Source organism: Carlito syrichta, unplaced genomic scaffold (assembly GCF_000164805.1).
Source record: "Carlito syrichta isolate Samal-C Ts95f unplaced genomic scaffold, Tarsius_syrichta-2.0.1 Scaffold95871, whole genome shotgun sequence".
NCBI classification, from domain to species: domain Eukaryota; kingdom Metazoa; phylum Chordata; class Mammalia; order Primates; family Tarsiidae; genus Carlito; species Carlito syrichta.
The window spans coordinates 1-17,788 of record NW_007039967.1 but is presented as its reverse complement, the minus strand read 5'-3'; the positions used below and the strand labels follow the sequence as shown (position 1 = coordinate 17,788).

Sequence of the window (17,788 nt, the reverse complement as noted above, 5' to 3'; positions counted from 1 at the left end):
TGCACACGGGTGCAAGAATAGGTGTGTGTAGGGGGCGGGGGTGAGGGCGGAAGGCGAGTGGTCAAAAGACGCAGGTGTACCAGGGAGGGAGAGGCTCGTGCAAAATGGGGTTGTGCAAAGAAAGAGCGTACGGGGGCCCAGGTGTGGGGGAGTGAGCGGGCAAGGGAGGGACTCAAGCCATACACACCTTTACACAAAAGACAGCACCGGGTGCCGGGTGTGGGGCTGTGGAAGAGAGGTGGGCGTGTAAGGCGTGGAATCGGATTGTGTGGGAAACAAACGGGTACCGGGTGGGGGAGGTGAGTGAGCCAGGGAGGCAGGCGCGCTCAGGGGACGGGAGTGGCTTTCTAGTACTCTCCTGACCTCACCTCCACTACACTGAAGTGAACAACACACACACACACACCCATGCTTCGCTCTTTGCTTTTCTAGGGCCTTCGCCCAGAAAACAAGGTCTACTCACACTTTTCTGAAGCCTTGGACACTCATATCCTCCCCTTTGCCACGCTCAGGGAAAAGGAGTTCCAGGGAGCCCACTGGTCAAACACACTGGGAAAAAATTAATTAGTGAAAGAGTAATTAACAGAAGAAGGGAGGCGAAGGAGCCTGGGACAGTTTGCCAAATTAAGGTTCCTCAGTAGAAATAGATGGAGGAGAGACACTAATGTTTGGGATGGATGAATGAGTGAATAGGGATTGGGGGATGGGGCTCCAGAAGACCCAGAGGATAGTTTCAGTTATAAAGAGAGAAGCTGTGGCTGGGCCTGGCTCTGTGACTCAAGCCTGTAATCCCAGCACTTTGGGAGGCCGAGGGGAGAGGATTGCCTGTGACCAGGGGTTTGAGATCAGCCTGGGCAACTTGGCAGACCTTGTCTCTACAACAAATCAAAAAATTACCCGGGCTTGGTGGCGCACACCTGTAGTTCCCGCTACTTGGAAGGCTGGGGAGGAAGGATCACCTGAGTCCAGCAGGTGGAGGGTGCAGTGGCCGTGAGTGTGCCACTGCACTCCAGCCTGGGTGACAGAGTGAGACTCTGACTAAAAAAAAAAGAGAGATGAGCTGTGGTGGGCTTCTGTGGAAGGTGAGGCTGAAGTGGGGGACTGCTGGTGTAGGACGGGAACTTGACATACTCATAGACACTTATCTTAGCCTTCCAGAAGTCTTACAAGGCACTTAGCCCTAGCAAGGTAGCCAACAAAACATTCACCGCTTGAGCCCCTTAGCCAGTTCAGGCCTTGAGGTTTTTCATTTTTTGACTTGAGTCTCACTTTTTCACCCAGGCTGGAGTGCAGTGGCACAATCACAGCTTACCGCAACCACCACCTCCTAGGCTCCCAAGATTCTCCTACCTCAGCCTCTGGAGTAGCTACCAGCATGCACCACCACTCCTGGCTAATTTTTTTGTTTTTTTTTTTAGTTAGAGTCTCACTGTCACCCAGGCTGGAGTGTAGTGGCATGCTCACAGCCACCACAGACTCAACCTGCTGGGCTCAGGAGATCCTTTCCCTTTAGTCTTTCTTTTTTTTTTTTTTTTTGAGTTGGAGTCTCGCTCTGTCACCCAGACTGGGGTGCAGTGGCCGCTCCCGGCCACCGTAGCCTCGACCTGCTGGGCTCTGGCGATCCTTACGCCTCAGCCTTCCAAGTAGCTGGAACTACAGGCAGGCGCTACCACGCCCGGCTAATTTTTTGATTTATTATAGAGATGAGGTCTCGCCAAGTTACCCAGGCGAGTCTTGAACCCGCAGAGTCAGGCAATCAACGCACCTCGGCCTCCTAAAGCGCTGGGATTACAGCCTGAACCACCGAGCCCGGCCCCTTTTAATCTTTCAAGTAGCTGGAACTACAGGGGCGTGCCTGGCTTTTTTTTTTTTTTTTTCCATTTATTGTAGAGACAAGGTCTCACCAAGTTGTCCAAGCTGGTCTCCAACCCCTGTGCTCAAGCAATCCTCTCGCCTCTGTCTCCCAAAGTGCTGGGATTACAGGTGTGAACCACTGCATCTGGCCTTAATTTAAAAAATTTTTTAAAGACAGGGTCTTGCTATATTGTCCAGCCTCGTCTCAAACTCCTGGGCTCAAGCAATCCTCCTGCTTCAGTCTCCCAAGGTGCTGGGATTACAGGTATGAGCCACCATGCCCAGCCAAGGTTTTTTTTTAATAGTCCCAGGTGCCCTTGGTAGCAAAGGCCCAAAGCTACAAGTATCAAGATGGCAGTAGGAGGAATATGTACTGACATATCCTGAATAATGATTCATGTTCATTTTCCGTTTTTAACTTTATTTTTTAGAGTCAGGGCCTTGCTTTGTCACCCAGGCTGAAGGGTAATAGCACCATCATGGCTCACTGCAGCCTCAAACCTCCAGGTTCCAATGATCCTCCTGCCTCAGCCTTCTGAGTAGCTGGAAATACAGGCATGAGCCACCATGCGTAGTTAATTAAAAAATTGTTTTTTGTAGAGACAGTGCCTTGCTATGTTGCCAGACTGGTCTCAAACTCCTGGCCTTAAGTGCTTCCTACCTCGGCCTCCAAGAGTGCTGGGATTACAGGTGTGAGCCACCGTGCCTGGTCTTATATTTCATTTTCTACTCTGAACTCTCACATTCTCAGCCAGATGTTTAAGGAGAATAGAAGTTAGGGTGGAAGGGGTGGCAAAAAGGGTAACCAAATGGTTTCAGATTTTAGACAATTTCTTACAAAAGAGGCACTGATCTCGTCTTCCCTCCCTTACTGCCATCCTCCTGAAGGGCTGGGAGATAAAGTTGGAGCCAAGACAAAGGAAGTCAGGGAACTCTATCTGTGCCTACCTAGGTGTCTGTGGGCAGATACCATTTGGGAAAGACTGTCTAGACACGGATAAGATCTAAGAAAACTGCACTAGAGGAAAACAGGGAAGCAGAGTGACACAGAATGGGTAATCATAAAGTCACATGTCCTTCTCATGCAATGTGCTGGCCTGGAGGGGTGCAGGAGGTGTGGTGGTGCTAACTTTCTTGCATATGCTCATGCCTATATCCATCTGTCTAAATATGACATGTAACAATATCATACAAATACATCAATATCACAGAATCATAGAATCTTTGTTTTTTGTTTGCTTATTTTTTATAAAGATGTGGGTACAATTCAGGGTTAGGTATATAAACGTTGATTGTGCAGGTACCCTTGTTGATGAGGTATGCCCCTCCCTCCACTAGCAGTTTCCCTCAACTGCCAATCCCACCCCCCTTCCCCTGACAGTTTCCCACTACTGCCAATCCCTTTCTTATAGTATTAGAATCTTTGAACTGAAAAAAGTCTTAGAGGTCAAGGATTCCTGTCTCCTGCTCATCAATAACTTCTCTGCCAAAAGGCATCGGTCCCTGCATTAACACTCCCGGGGAGGCTTGGAAGTTGGGAAGAGGGAGGGCATTACCTTGCTACTCTTCCTGTTGGGTTACTGCAGTAATCGGCCTTGCATCCATCCCTTAATCCTAGTTTTGCCCTCGAATGGGCACTGTCTACTCCCTGTTTTATAAGACGACAGTGTTGGCTATATCTTCCTAGGTACCACTGCTTTCAAGGACTAGTGACTGATACACCAAAACCAAAATAAAAACCCACATACACACTGGAAGCAAGCATTCAGTACAAGTTTGTAGAATGGATGGGGAAAACAAAGGCACAAATGTGAATATGTTTTCCGAGGGCAGGGGAGCGAAAAGGTGACAGCACCACTTCTGGCAATCTAGCCCCCGCCCCCTCGCCAACACAGACAGACTGAAAGACACGTAGTGAGACTGGAGATGCGCTCAGGCTCGGCCTGCAGCCAAGAGCCGGGATCTGGGTGGCCCAGGTTGCCATGGCACCGCCTCGGGCTCCGCCCTCTCTTGGCCCCCACCTCCCCCCCGCCAGAGTTATGGCAGCCAGTCACGTGCCCGGCCGCGTAACCACACCTCTGCTCCTCCGAGCAATGTCAAGTGGTCACGTGTGATAGCAACAGATCACGTGCTTCCATGGGGCCCGCCCCCCAACCCCTTACCCTTACCGCCCCCTCCCCGTCCAAAGCGGCTCCGGGCCGCCCCTCTGCGCATGGGTGGCGGTCACGTGCCTCGAACGTCCGGCGTTAGCCCCGCCCCGCCAGTTTCCGCGCGCCTCTCTGGCAGCTGGTCACATGGTACGGGCGGGGGTGAGGGGGCCTCTCTAGCCTTCGGCCTGCGTCTATGGTCGGGCCCACAGCGTCCAGCTGCCCGCGACCGAGCTCGGGTGTATGGCGCCGCGGGAACCCGCTCCGGGGCCCCGATAACGGACCGCCCCCGCAGCTCCCGGCCGGGCGAGAGGTGAGTGCAGCCCCTTCCCGGGAAGGAGGACCGGTTCCCGCCCCCCACGGCTTCCCACGAGGGGTATGGAAGGGTCGCGCAAGGGCGGGAAGTGGGGCCTTTGTAGTTGCGGGGAGGGGTCATCTTAGGGCCTGGGGCGTAGGATCTTCGATGCAAGGCCTGGATCACGCGTGATCTCCTTTGTGCGGGGCGCGATGGTCCCAGAGGAACAGGCATCCTTTATTCCAGGGCCTCACATGGCTGGACGGGTTGGTATTGGAGTCATTGTGCTGCCTCCGGGGCAGGCCCCGTGGACGATTGGGGAGGGGACGGGATGCTGGTGGTGGTGTCTTTGTGCTGCCTTCCGTGGGAGGCACTTGGTTGCTGCAGGCTCATACCGTCCCAGTTCTGGAAGGGAATTTTGGTGGAAGGAGTCTCTGTGATTGTAGGGTCTTCCCTGATCGAGAATGGCTACCTCTCGATATGAGCCAGTGGCTGAAATTGGTGTTGGTGCCTACGGGACGGTGTACAAGGCCCGCGATCCCCACAGTGGGCACTTCGTGGCCCTCAAGAGTGTGCGAGTCCCCAATGGAGGAGGAGCTGGAGGGGGCCTCCCCGTCAGCACAGTTCGGGAGGTGGCTTTGCTGAGGCGCCTGGAGGCCTTTGAGCATCCCAACGTTGTCCGGTAAGGAGGCAGTAAAGGGTTGCGGTGCGGTGTCCAGGGGAAAAGACAGCCCATGGGTGGGGACGTGGTGAGCATGACAGGAGTGGGGACCGTAAGGGAAGAGGGGAGGCCATGTTGGGTCAAAGGGGACTGACCAGGGAGTGACCATTTATTCTGGCCAGGCTGATGGACGTCTGTGCCACCTCCCGAACCGACCGGGAGATCAAGGTAACCCTGGTGTTTGAGCATATAGACCAAGACCTAAGGACATACCTGGATAAGGCACCCCCGCCAGGCTTGCCAGTGGAGACCATCAAGGTGAGGGGAGTGGGCAGGCATTGAGAGGTGCATGGGGACCTTTGTAGTAAAACCTGGGAACCTGTTGGGATTTCAGGTATGGTGCTGTTTCCACTGCATCTGTGCCTCACTCTTTCCACCTAGGATCTGATGCGCCAGTTTCTAAGAGGCCTGGATTTCCTTCATGCCAATTGCATCGTTCATCGAGATCTGAAGCCAGAGAACATTCTGGTGACAAGCAGTGGGACAGTCAAGCTGGCTGACTTTGGCCTGGCCAGAATCTACAGCTACCAGATGGCGCTTACACCTGTGGTCAGTAGAAAGATGGTAGTCAAAGTGGGTTCTGGTTGAGAGTAGGAGAATGATTACTTGTAGCACTTGAGAAGTCATGCACTTTACATGTTCAGTGGTGCACTTGTGTTTGGTGGTCGCCTATGGGGCCTGAGGTCCTCACCCAGTCTCCCTATTCCCTTTAGGTTGTCACACTCTGGTATCGAGCTCCCGAAGTGCTTCTGCAGTCAACATACGCAACACCCGTCGACATGTGGAGCGTTGGCTGTATCTTTGCAGAGATGTTTCGTCGAAAGTATGGGACCCAAGTACCCTACACCACCTTAAATTCCTCCAACTTTTTTTTTTTTTTTTTTTGAGTCGGAGTCTCACTGTCACTCAGGCTGGCATGCAGTAGCATGCTGACGGCCACCACGGCCTCTAGCTCTTGGGCTCAGGTGATCCTTTTGCTTCAGCCTTCCAAGTAGCTGGAACTCCAGGGGTGAACCACCATGCCCAGCTAATTTTTTGATTTGTTGTAGAGGTGAGGTCTTGCTAAGTTTCCCAGGCTGGTCTCAAACCCCTGGATTCAGGCAACCCTCTCGCCTTGGCCTCCCAAAGTGCTAGGATTGCAGGCTTGAACCACTGTGCCTAGCCTCCTCCAACTCTTATTCATAAACCACATCCATACCCTGCCTGTTCTTTTACTTGAGTACCACTGACCCCCTTACCCATAACCAGAAGTTCTGAAATGTTCTGAAATTGGGAACTTCATATCCCTTTATACTCCATACTCTATTTTGAGCAGTAACCATCCAACTAAGATAGCTTTGAAATTGACCACTGCCTTTCATCCCTTCTTAGGCCTCTTTTCTGTGGAAACTCTGAAGCCGACCAGTTGGGCAAAATCTTTGAGTAAGTGACCAGCAAGGGGGAAAAAGATTTTCCATTCCGAGTCCTTTGCCTGCCGAGCCCTGGATGGCAACTGGAGAAGGAGCCCCCTGACCAGAGTTTTCCTGTTCTCCCTAGCCTGATTGGGCTCCCTCCAGAGGATGACTGGCCCCGAGATGTGTCTCTGCCGCGGGGAGCCTTCCCCCCCAGGGGGCCCCGCCCGGTGCAGTCGGTGGTGCCTGAGATGGAGGAGTCTGGAGCACAGCTTCTGCTGGTACTGGGCTTGGGCACGGGTGTAGGGTGAGGTTGGAGTAAAAAAACAGAGCAGTACAGAAGGCCCCAGATTATTGCAGTTAACAAGCCTTGGGTGGATGGGCTGCAGTTTTGATTGATTTTTTTGAAATCTCACTCTGTCACTCAGGCTGGAGTGCAGTAGCACGCTCAGGGCCACCACAGCCTCAACTTGCTGGGCTCAGGCAATCCTCTGCCTCAGCCTTTCAAGTAACTAGAACTACAGGCAAGTGCCACCACGCTCAGCTAGTTTTTTGACTTATTGTAGAGATGAGGTCTTGCCAAGTTGCGCAGGCTGGTCTTGAACCTGTGGGCTCAGCCAGTTCTCTCACCCCCCACCTCCCAAAGTGCTGGGATTACAGGTGTGAACCACTGTGCCTGGCTTGGGTTGCAGGTTTTAGGTTTTTTTGTTGTTGTTTTTGAGTTGGAATCTCTGTCGCCCAGGCTGGAGTGCAGCCACTGCAGCCTTGACCTGCTGGGCTCAGGCAATCCTTCCACCTCAGCCTTCCAAGTAGCTGGCACTATAGTGCATGCCACCATGCCCAGCTAATTTTTTGTAGAGATGAGGTCTCACCAAGTTGTCCAGGCTGGTCTCAAACCCCTGGGCTCAGGCAGTCCTCTCACCTCGGCCTCCCAAAGTGCTGGGATTATAGGCGTGAGCCAACATGCACAGCTGGGCAGCAGTTTTGATTGCAGCTGTGAATGCCCATCCACAGGGAGCAAGAGAGCCCATCCTGGGCACTGTTAGGGTGGGGCAGCAGGCTGTTTTAAAATTTTCTTTACGGTTTCCTGACCTTGGGCTCCCCCCTCAGGAGATGCTGACTTTTAACCCACACAAGCGAATCTCTGCCTTCCGAGCGCTGCAGCACTCCTATCTGCATAAGGATGAAGGTAATCCGGAGTGAGCAATGGAGTGGCTGCCACAGGAGGAAGAGAAGCTGCCATTTCCGTTCTTCTGGACACTTAAGTGGAGAGAACCCCACTGAGAAGGCCGTCTCTGCCTTCATCTCTGAGGCTGCGGAGGCTCCTCCATTTTTACAGAGAATATTTTGCTGCCTTAATCACATTCCCTTCCTGCTCCTCCTTTTGAGGCCTCTCCTCCTGTCCCCCCCCCATTTCTCTACACTAAGGGGTATGTCCCCTCTTGTCCCCATCCCTACCTTGATATCGGGGTCCCTTTTTTATACAGGAAAAACAAGACAAAAAAGATGATCTTTTTTTTTTAATGTTTCTTTTGTTTTGCTTTGCCGTTGAGAGATTTGGAAAAACCACTTGGAATAAGGAGCTTCCTGCAAAGCCTTAAGGACTCCTTAAGTTCTAGGGCCAAGGCAGTCAGTGGAGCCCCTAGACTGGCAAAGCTTAGAAAGAAACTTAAGTTGCTTCTTAGAGTATGGAGTTGAAATGGCTTTTACCTTTATAGTCACTGAATTTTCTCAGACTGGGTCTTGCTTATTACAAGAGTTCTCGGTGGTTTTCTCCTTGGCTCTGCCCCTGATTTACCCTTGAAGCCAGGCCAGGGTGTGTTCAGGTGATCCGGCATGTGGAAGGAAAAGGGGCTAGGGCTGGGAATAATTCCAGCCCCCATCTCATGCACCCAGAAGCTTCCTATATCCACCTAGGGAGAGGAAGTTTTTCTTAGAATCTTGCTCCCACCAAAATATATCAAGGCATAAAGTCTTGCTATTCCAGCAGTTTTAGGGGATGTGGCAGAGGGTCTTTCTTTTTCTCCAGCAAAAAGGCCTGCAGACCCTAGGTTTTCCCTAAGGGCAGAAGAAAAAGCTTAGAGCAGGAGAGGAGTCCGAACATCCAAAATCTCATAGAAAGGCACTGGGGTTGGCTCTAGGATCCTTCTGATTCCGAAATCTCATTGCCAGCCAAACACCCAGGATCTGTGGGAAAAGGGAGAGGGAGAATGGAGAATCACCAATCAGTTGTCAGTCTCTGGAGTTGAGACTTGGAGAGAAAGGGTGGATGTGAGGGAACTGGGGAATGTTACCTCTGTAAAACTAAAGAAGAGTCCAACACCCCCCAGGATCTTCAGGGCTTCGTCTGAGTGCTTAAGAAACTTTTCTCCACACATCTGGCATGTGTGGCTTTGTCTCTTGCAGATCTGAGGATGAGATGTGTGTATGTAAAGTGGCTATTCACCAATACCTATGATGGATGTCCCTAGAAATTATCTGACCCGTGTCCTACAGGCTAAAATTCTACCTGGCTAATTCCCTAACCTCTCTGCCTATCCCTCCTTCCCCCACCAACAGCCCCACTACAAGACAGCTGCTAGAGAAGCAATGACACTCAAACTAAATCTGCCAACTTGGTCATTTTCTTTACCCGGTTTTCTGCTTGCCCTGTTGCACACCCCCACCCCACTCACTGCAGTGCAGAAATCGTAATCTTGTTGATACAGAGTTGTGAGGTTGAATAAGCCACAACAATCAAAACTTCTTTCCAGTTCATCCCGAGTCTTGTTGCTCATGACCCACCAAGAAGCATTGATGACATCTGTCTGGAGGATATAGGCAGAGGGCAATTAATTTCTGTATATCCTGATCTCAACTCAAGTGCCTCAATTTCCCTATTCCTGCAAAGAGAGTCAACCAGAAGCACAGTTGTGTGCCATGATTACAGGCACAATGGTGAATATGCACCTTCTCAGGTGCTCTCTCTAGATTCTCATGGAACATTAACCAAACATCCAGGGGGAGCAGATGGTTCAAGAGTCTGGAAGTAGGTGTGATGGCTCACGCCTGTAATCCCAGCACTTTGGGAGGCAGAGGTGAGAGGATTGCCTGAGCCCAAGTGTTCAAGACCAGCCTGGGCATCTTGGTGAGACCTCATCTCTACACTAAATCAAAAAATTAACCGGACTCGGTGGCTCAGCCTGTAATCCTGTGCTGTGGGAGGCTGAGATGAGTGGATTGCCTGAGCCCGTGGGTTCGAGACCTGCCTGGGCAACTTGGTGAGACCTCATCTCTACAATCAAAAAAAAAATTAGCCGGGTGTGGTAGCTCATGGGTAGTTCCAGCTACTTGGAAGGCTGAGGCGGAAGGATCACCGGAGCCCAGCAAGTCGAGGCTGCGGTGCCCAGGAGTGGCCACTGCACTCCAGTGTGGGCGACAGAGTGAGATTCCAACTCAAAAAAAAAAAAAATTAGCTGGGCCTGGTGGTGCATGCCTGTGGTTCCAGCTACTTGGAAGGCCGAGGCGGAAGATTCACATGAGCCCAGCAGGTAGAGGTTTGTGGTGGTTGTGAGCATGCCACTGCATTCCAGCCTGGACGACAAGAGATTCCTACTCAGAGTGTCTGGAAATAGTAGGCCTAAGGATATTTGGGTAGCTGGGGCCAGATGAAGGAATTAAAGGTTGAGGGAAGAAGGGAACAAAAAGCAATTAAGTACTTGAAAGGCGTCTCCTTACCTGTTTGCTTCGGTTAATAGCCAGACATGAACATGAAATTCCAAACTGGAAGATGAAGACCAAACCGAGGATGATCATGTACTGAGAAGAAGAGTTATGGAAAAACTAGATTCCTTGTGTTACAGCTCTAATAACCACCTAGTCTCACCTATTCATAGAATACCATATCAAGTTAAAAACGATAGAAGTCGGGCTCGGTGGCTCAGCCTGTAATCCTGTGCTTTGGGAGGCTGAGGTGAGTGGATTGGCTGAGCCCGTGGGTTCGAGACCCGCCTGGGCGCAGGGAGACCTCATCTCTACAACAGATCAAAAAATTATCCGGGCGTGGTAGTGTGCGCCTGTAGTTCTAGCTACTTGGAAGGCTGAGGTGGAGCCCAGCAGGCTGATGCTGGGGTGGCTGTGAGTGTGCCACTGCACTCCAGCCTGGGCAACAAGAGTGAGACTCCAACTCAAAAACAAAAAAAAAACAGAATCATCAGCTCCTGTTTTGTAGATTATAGTACAGGGCAAGGCAGAGAGGTCCCAAGATCCCTGAAGTCCCTTACCCTTCTTTCTAAGTCTGTCTAGATGACAGCCCTCCCAAGAGCCCGGGTGCTCCCATCACTTCAGGTCAGGATACAAAGAACAACAGGACTTGGTGGTGGTTGACAGCACCCACCAGTCCAGCCACTGCAATAAGGAGAAGGAAGACTCCCACGGCAATAACCCCGCCGATGATGTGGATGCTGGACACCAGGCCCAGGCCCTTACCCCAAGCAGCCACTCCAATGAGCAACAAGCCCACCAGCTACAGGAAACAAAAAGGATACATCTCAAAGAATACAAGCAGGCAGCCCAGCCAAAGCCATTACACCAGGACTTGGGGAGGGGGGAAGGATAATGAAGTGGTGTGTGAATGGGGGGGTGGTTCAGTGCTATCGGAACCAGGAGTATCACTGGCCCCCCCGCAAAGGAGGACGGAATGGCCGGGATAGGGTTGGGGGTGGCAGGAATGGTAGAGTCTCTGATTATGAAACTGAACGCTTAGCATCACTCCATCACTTCTCTATTTTGGGAGAAACAGGTTCACAGGAGGGAGGGATGGGACTTTACGCCCACAGCCTTCAGTTCGCCCGCCCCACCCCCAGGCAAGCCCCCTCACCCACCGGAAGTCTCCCCTCTCCCGCGGAAGTCCCCAGGAATTCCCTCTTCGCCGGAAGTTCCCGGGAATCTTCCCGGAACCCCCAGTACACCCCTCGCCTCACCGGAAGTACCCTAGAGATTCTCCCCACTAGCCTTTCCGCCCTGAGGCTTACCCCACCTCCAAAACCTCACCATGTAGACCACGTTGAGGGCGCACAGCGCATTCTTGGAGCAGGCAAAGCCGCCGCAAACCATCTCCCCAGCTCTGGGGACCCAAATGGTCCCAAGGACTCGGGGGAGGGTTTTGGGGACCGTCTTCTAGGGCCCGACAGCTTCTGTCTCTTTAAATCAAGGCCAGCCAAACCCAAAGGTCTGCGCCTGCACCGTCCCACCCCTGCTCCTGGATTGGCGAAACTCGTGGCTAATCCAGGACTCCCGAGGCCCGAGTGCCAATCAACCTGCTTTACGTCACTGGCCCGTCCCCGGCCCCGCCCCTAGGCGCTTCATTGGGTGAAACTTAAAACTAGGGGAAGGGTTTTTAGAGGTTTTCCTAGGGACCAGAGCCTGGACTCCGAAAGCCCTGATTGAAAGCGGAGCTTTCTGCGGTGGGGCGGGGCGAGGGCCAGTCGCAGGGAGGAGGCTATGGAGAAGCTCAGGTGAAGAGAGCCCCCGGGGGCGAGGGAGCGCTCCCAGAGCTGGCGGGACGGACTCCGCCCTCCCGAGGGAGGGCCCTTCCCTGCCCTTTACCCCTTGTCCCGTAGTGACCTCATGATGACGCCATTGACTTATTACATCACACTCGGGAACACCCAGAGGAGCCAGATATCGAGCTGTTTAGGCCGACCACGGAGGCCCTGGGTTGGGCACTGCAACACCCAGCGAATCCACGCTTGGGTGTCACTCGTACCCTGTCCTGCTCCATGTCCCCTCCTAACGGAGTGTGAATATGCCAGAGACTCAGTGCACAGGACCTTCAGAGATCATGCCTGATCCAGGACATGCAAAGTGCGACAGATGGACGGAGGAGTCTGGGATGTGAATAAATACAGGGGAAGGAAGAGTCTTCACGTTGTCACAGAGAGTGGGTTGATCAACAACTTTATTATTGAAAAAGCGCTTAGACACACCGTCCTTTTCTTTCATGGGAGTGAGGAAAGGCATAATCCCTGTGTTCCCCAAATAAAGAAGCAATCTTAGTAGGAACAAAAAAGAAAAACTCTCAGTCAGCCCCGCAGCTCGGTGTACTTGGATTCTGTAAATCTTACTGCTGCAGTCAGACCGCACGGGTCCCAACTTTGCCACTTACTAGCCGTGTAGCCTTTGGCCAAAAGGCCTTTTTGTTTGTTTCCTCATCTGTAAAATGCAGATAAATAGCAACACACCCATCTATTGGATTGTTGTGAGAACCAAATGAATTAATACTCGTAGAATGCTTACAACAGTATCTGGAACATGGTTAACAGTGTTAGTTAGCAATCACTGTTCAGGCCACTTTACAGATTCCAGTGGGTTTCACCAACCTCAATGTCCTTATCTCCAATGAGACAAATACATCGTTATAAATCCCTATTCCCTATAAATTGACATGAAAAAGATATGCAGGAGAAGAAGAGACATGTGTCAGGGCCAGCTTGAGTCTTGAAACAAAGTAATTAGGTCAAACTGTCCACCACCTCCCACTTCCTACCCCATCACCCCATCTTCATTCCCTCCTTCAATTCCTCATCCCTATTCTTCTCTTTCAGGTCCTAAATCAAGGGCAGGACAATGGAATTAGAGATACAGGTTGTTGGCCGGCAAGCTTCTTGTTTTTATGGTGTAGAGAGAAGGATGTCAAAATTATATCAGTCTGAGTTTCATGTGCTTGGTAAAAACAACAACAACAAAAACAAATTAAGACTGGGCACAGTGGCTCGCACTTGTAATCCCAGGACTTTGGGAGAAGGAGGCTAGAGGATCGCTTGAGGCCAGGAGTTCCAGACCAGCTTGGCACTTTTCTGACAGGTTGTCTCTGGCAAGACTCTGTCTCTACAATCAATCAATCAATAAAATCAGAAGACCTAAATCCATCTTTTTTTCCATCTCTTACTGGCCTCTCTGAGCCTCAGTTTCCTTTTATGCAGCTAGGGATAAATAATGTTACCCTCTAGCCTGTCATGATAATACATATGAAAGTATATTGTGAACTCCTAAGAGTTATAGACATGTTAATTATTACTACTAAGTGTTATAGACATGGAAGTGATTGAACATGGAGCATGGTCATTTTGTCTGGTTATAGGTTGCTTTCTTCCTCTATAACTCATTCTCCCTGTAGCTGCCGCCACTCGCCAAGGTGGCCGCAGTGGGTAGCTGACTGAGGAAGGCTTCGGCTGCAAGAAATAAGGATGCAGGGCCGGGAGTGGTGGCTCAAACCTGTAATCCCAGCACTTTGGGAGGCCAAGGTGAAAGGATTGCCTGAGCTCAGGGGTTCGAGACTACCCTGGGCAACTTGGCAAGATCTCATCTCTACAACTAATAAAAATTAGAATAAAAATCATCCAGGCATGGTATTGCACACCTGTGGCACCAGCTACTTGGAAGGCTGAGGCAGAAGGATCACCTGAGCCCAATAGGTCGAGGCTGCGGTGGCCATGAGTGAGCCACTGCACTCCAGCCTGGGCAACAGAGTGAGAATCCGACTCAAAAAAAAATTATAATTTTTTTTGAGTCGGATAATATCATATATATATATAAATGTCCTAGGTGATGTTACAGAAGAGTATGTCATGACTTGACAAGGCATGCATAAAGACCAGGCACGGTGGCTCATGCCTATAATCCCAGCACTTCAGGAGACGGAGGTGAGAGGATTGCCTGAGCCTATGGGTTCAAGACCAGCCTGGGCAACTTGGTACGACCTCATCTCTACAATATATCAAAAAATTACCCAGGCCTGTAGTTCCAGCTACTTGGAAGGCTGAGATGGAAGGATCACCTGAACCCAGCACATCGAGGCTGCCATGGCCGTGAGTGTGCTACTGCACTCCAGCCTGGGCGACAGAGTGAGACTTCAACTCAAAAAAATAAAAAATAAAGGTAAGCACGCAGGGTTCATGAGTGTGTTGGGGGTGGGGGGGGTGGGGGGAACACGTGAACGCTAGAATGCAGGGCCAGGAGGGTCACAGATCAAGTGGATTTGGATATCTGAGAGAGGTGGAGACAGCACAAATCTGTGGGTCATAAGATCTTGCGATTACAATACCTGGACCTGGCTTGCCACATTCTCCCAGCACCAATACCCATCCTAATTAGCCACCCCCCACAAAAGGCCCTGGGACACACCTGGCAGGGGAATCATGCAAGGACCAGCTGGCAGGGCTGACGGGCCAACGCTAGGGGGGGTGGGAGATGCAAGAGGTAGTGCTGTCCCAGGCTGTGGGTTTGAAACTCACCAGTCAGGAAGTGAGGCCGACAGACGGAAGGGCAGGCAGGGGCGGGGAGTTCTGGGGCACAGCAGAAGGGGCTTCGAGGGTTCGGGGGCTACAGGACCATGAACTTTAGGGCCAGAGGTTGCTGTTAGCCTGGTAAGACAGGTCTGGGCAACATGCATGCCCAGAGGCAGCTGGCTGTAGCCACAGTCAGAGCAGAAGTCAGACGACATGAGGTGGCCAAGCAAGCTCTGTGCCGCCTCAGGAAGCTGGCAGAGAAGGTGGACGACCCTGAACTTCAGGACAGCATCCAGGCCTCCCTGGACAGCATACAAGGTGAGAGGAGAGTCAACCCCCAACTTGGGTGTTATGGGGACCAGCAGGGGCATAAAAAGTTTGGCTGGGTCATGGATCACACCCCAATCTGCAACTTCCTTGGAACTAGGAAGTTCCAAGATGGAGCTGGGCCTCCAAAGAAAAATACATCTGAGGAGGATGAAAAAAGGCCTGGGAGGTGTCATTCTTCCTCTTTCCCCAACTCTAATCCTTTCCCCAAGAGATCAAAATACAGGTCACTGTTGAGCTGACCTTGGCAATGGAGAAGTTGGCGAGCATGGGGAAGACGGGCTGTGACAGACCCATAGTAGACTCGGTCCCTGCCTGGGGAGTCCAGAGCAGGAAGCAGTCTGGGGCAGGAGGTTCTGGGACTGGATAATGTTTTCATTCCCAGGACCCGTGAAGGATCAGTGACCTCTTGTTCTCCAGCTGCAGAGAGAAATACACACGCACACGCACTGAAATACACCAAGCAGAGACTCTCAGGCTCTCAGGCACAGGCACACGTGCACACACCATGCTCTGCAGAGCCGAAGTACAAGACACGTCCCCAGGCCTCTTCTTGGTGCCCTCTCCTCCCCTTGCTCCTGTTCCTGTCTTCCCCCCACACACCTTCCGCTTTACCTCCTTAGTGCCATTAGAGCAAATGATGACAACACAGGGAGGAAGTGCTGCCATGGCAACACCATCCGCCACATCCTCCTGCCTACCCAGCCTTCAGTCCTGTGGTGGGGCCCTGGCAGGAACAGCCTCTCTCCATCCACAAGGCCCCACCACTGAGGATGGGAGGGGGGCGGAGCTTGTTTCCAGCGTGCTATCATCCCATGCACCTCTGAGGTAGCAAGGAGCTAACAAAAGCAGGCTTCTTTCCTCTTGAAAGGGGCCTGCCACCCTGTCATCTCTTCCAGCCATGCCAGTTCTCTCCGAACCTAATGGCCTCCCCAGGGGGCCAAGAGACCATTCTGTCAGAGGCCACCAGAGCATGACTTGGGGAAGGAACGATCTGCATTGGGTTCCTGGTGGGACGCTCTGATCCCTTCCTGTTCCCCTTCTGGCTAATGTCCCTCTCACCTCCTGTCCCTCACCCTTTGCCAGGAACTACACCCAAAACGTTCCCTGACAGTCTTAGAGGTTGGAAAGGCAGACCCAGGGGGCGTGATCCATGGGGCCTCCTAAGGAGGAACTCTAAGCCCCACCTCTGTGAAAAACAGGGGGTGAGGGGGGAGAAGGAAAGAGGTTTAGGCCAGATAGAAAAGCTCTGCTTCACTCTGGAGAAGGAGGGGGTGAAGAGAGGTGGAGGCTGAGACCTCTGAGAAGGCTCCTCTCTTCCTGGGTGATTTGTTCTACTCCTTTCCTAAGAGTTAGGAGTCTGTTCCCATTCAACATAAAGGAAAACTGAGGCCGTCAAAGGAGGGAAGATTAAGTTGGAACCAATAATTCCCCTTCACCCTCTCCTTCAAAAAGCGCAGCTGAAGGATCTCCTGTCCTCCTGGGTTAGTGTCATCTTGGTTCTGTCGGAAGGGAGAGAGAAGCTGATGACCCCTGGGACAGAAACTTGCAGGAATTGGGTACAGGCCTCTGGGAGAACAAAGGGCTCCTGGCACCTTGGTTCAGCCCCCCCACCCTCACCCCCACCAGGCCGTGCACGCCGCGGGCTCCTGCCTCCAAGAGCCGCCCACGGCAGCACTTATTATAGTCTCGCTGCGTCAGGAGGGTGGGACGCCAAATCAAGGGACCGCTGAGACTCCTGAAGTCCCAAGGAGGGGTCTCCAAGGCTACGGGGAGACCTCCCTCCTCCCACCCCATTCCACCCCCAAGGGGTCTCAGCGGCTTTTCCACTTTGCTCCAACTGCTCCATGCTTCCCAACTGGCTGGAGGATGGACAGCCTTGAACGCCACTGCCCCGGGAGGGGTGGGGGACACAGAGGGCACGATTTCCATCCACTCTACCTACCTCCTCTTTCACCTTCTAAAAGATTCCCACCCAGCAAACCTCAGGAGACTCAATGGAAACCCAGGCCAGGCCGGCTCCCGCTGCCTCAACGCAAGGGTCCTTCTATTCGGGGGAGTGAGGTCCCCCACACGTGGGTAACTAGGAGTGAGGGTGGTGCCTCTACTAACCCAACATCCCCCGGCGGGGTCCCCCACCCACCATGCACACGGATCCCTCCTCTCTCCTATCCCCGCTGGTTCTGAGGCACTCTTGCAGCTACGGTTGCTATGGAGACTGGATGCCTTTTGGTGTGGGGGGGTACCAATCCCTAGACACATTCCTTCTCCCTCCACCTGGAACTGGAGCGCTTGGCTCACCCTGTGACCTGGGAGCCTCCTGTCCTCAGAGCTTTCCCTTCCGGAGGCACACCCTGCGTAGGTCCATGCTTGTCCCCATCCCTGGAGAACACTTTCCAAGTTCACTTTGGGACAGTCGGACTCAAGTCATGGCCTCTCAAAGCATTCAGTGTGGGGGTGTGAGTTGGAGAGGGAGCTGGGTCATGAGAAAAGGGGAGGCGTCCAGGCACCTGGGGGACACAGGGAGTCCTGGCAGAGGGGCTTCAGGGCCCCCCACTTTCCCACTTCGGCTTCCCCAGAATTGGCAGTGCCCGAGTCTGCTCTGCTCCCTGCGGCCTGTCCACCCAGTAGAGAGTTTTTCACCCTTGGCCCTAAATGCCACACCCCACAGTCGCGCTTCCTAACCTTAGTGTCCGAGAGGAGGGGGCTCGGTTGTTGGAGGAGGCGAGTCCAAGTCCCGGGAAATCCAGCCCAGGATTTGGGAGGGAAATCCAGTCCTGGATTTT

General features: G+C 52.5%; 2 protein-coding genes across 3 annotated transcripts; one reads left to right on the top strand and one right to left on the bottom strand.

Annotated features, from left to right (window-relative positions):
- The first annotated feature begins 3,964 nt into the window (after positions 1–3,964).
- On the top strand, positions 3,965–7,930 carry CDK4 (cyclin dependent kinase 4). Of its 2 annotated transcripts, XM_008062090.2 has the most exons (8): positions 3,965–4,314; positions 4,743–4,978; positions 5,140–5,275; positions 5,399–5,566; positions 5,731–5,840; positions 6,389–6,439; positions 6,554–6,689; positions 7,519–7,930. In XM_008062090.2, the coding sequence occupies exons 2-8, from the start codon at positions 4,761–4,763 to the stop codon at positions 7,609–7,611; spliced, it is 912 nt and encodes a 303-aa protein (XP_008060281.1). In that variant the 5' UTR covers positions 3,965–4,314; positions 4,743–4,760; the 3' UTR covers positions 7,612–7,930. The 2 variants fall into 2 exon arrangements, with proteins under 2 accessions (XP_008060281.1, XP_021570038.1); XM_021714363.1 differs by lacking the exon at positions 3,965–4,314 and having other exon boundaries at positions 4,665–4,978; positions 7,519–7,910.
- Positions 7,916–11,772, bottom strand: TSPAN31 (tetraspanin 31). Its single transcript, XM_008062101.1, has 6 exons — positions 11,440–11,772; positions 10,745–10,912; positions 10,126–10,206; positions 9,084–9,215; positions 8,703–8,816; positions 7,916–8,595 (listed from the first exon to the last, which is right to left on the bottom strand). The coding sequence occupies exons 1-6, from the start codon at positions 11,500–11,502 to the stop codon at positions 8,521–8,523; spliced, it is 633 nt and encodes a 210-aa protein (XP_008060292.1). The 5' UTR covers positions 11,503–11,772; the 3' UTR covers positions 7,916–8,520.
- Positions 11,773–17,788: the final 6,016 nt, after the last annotated feature.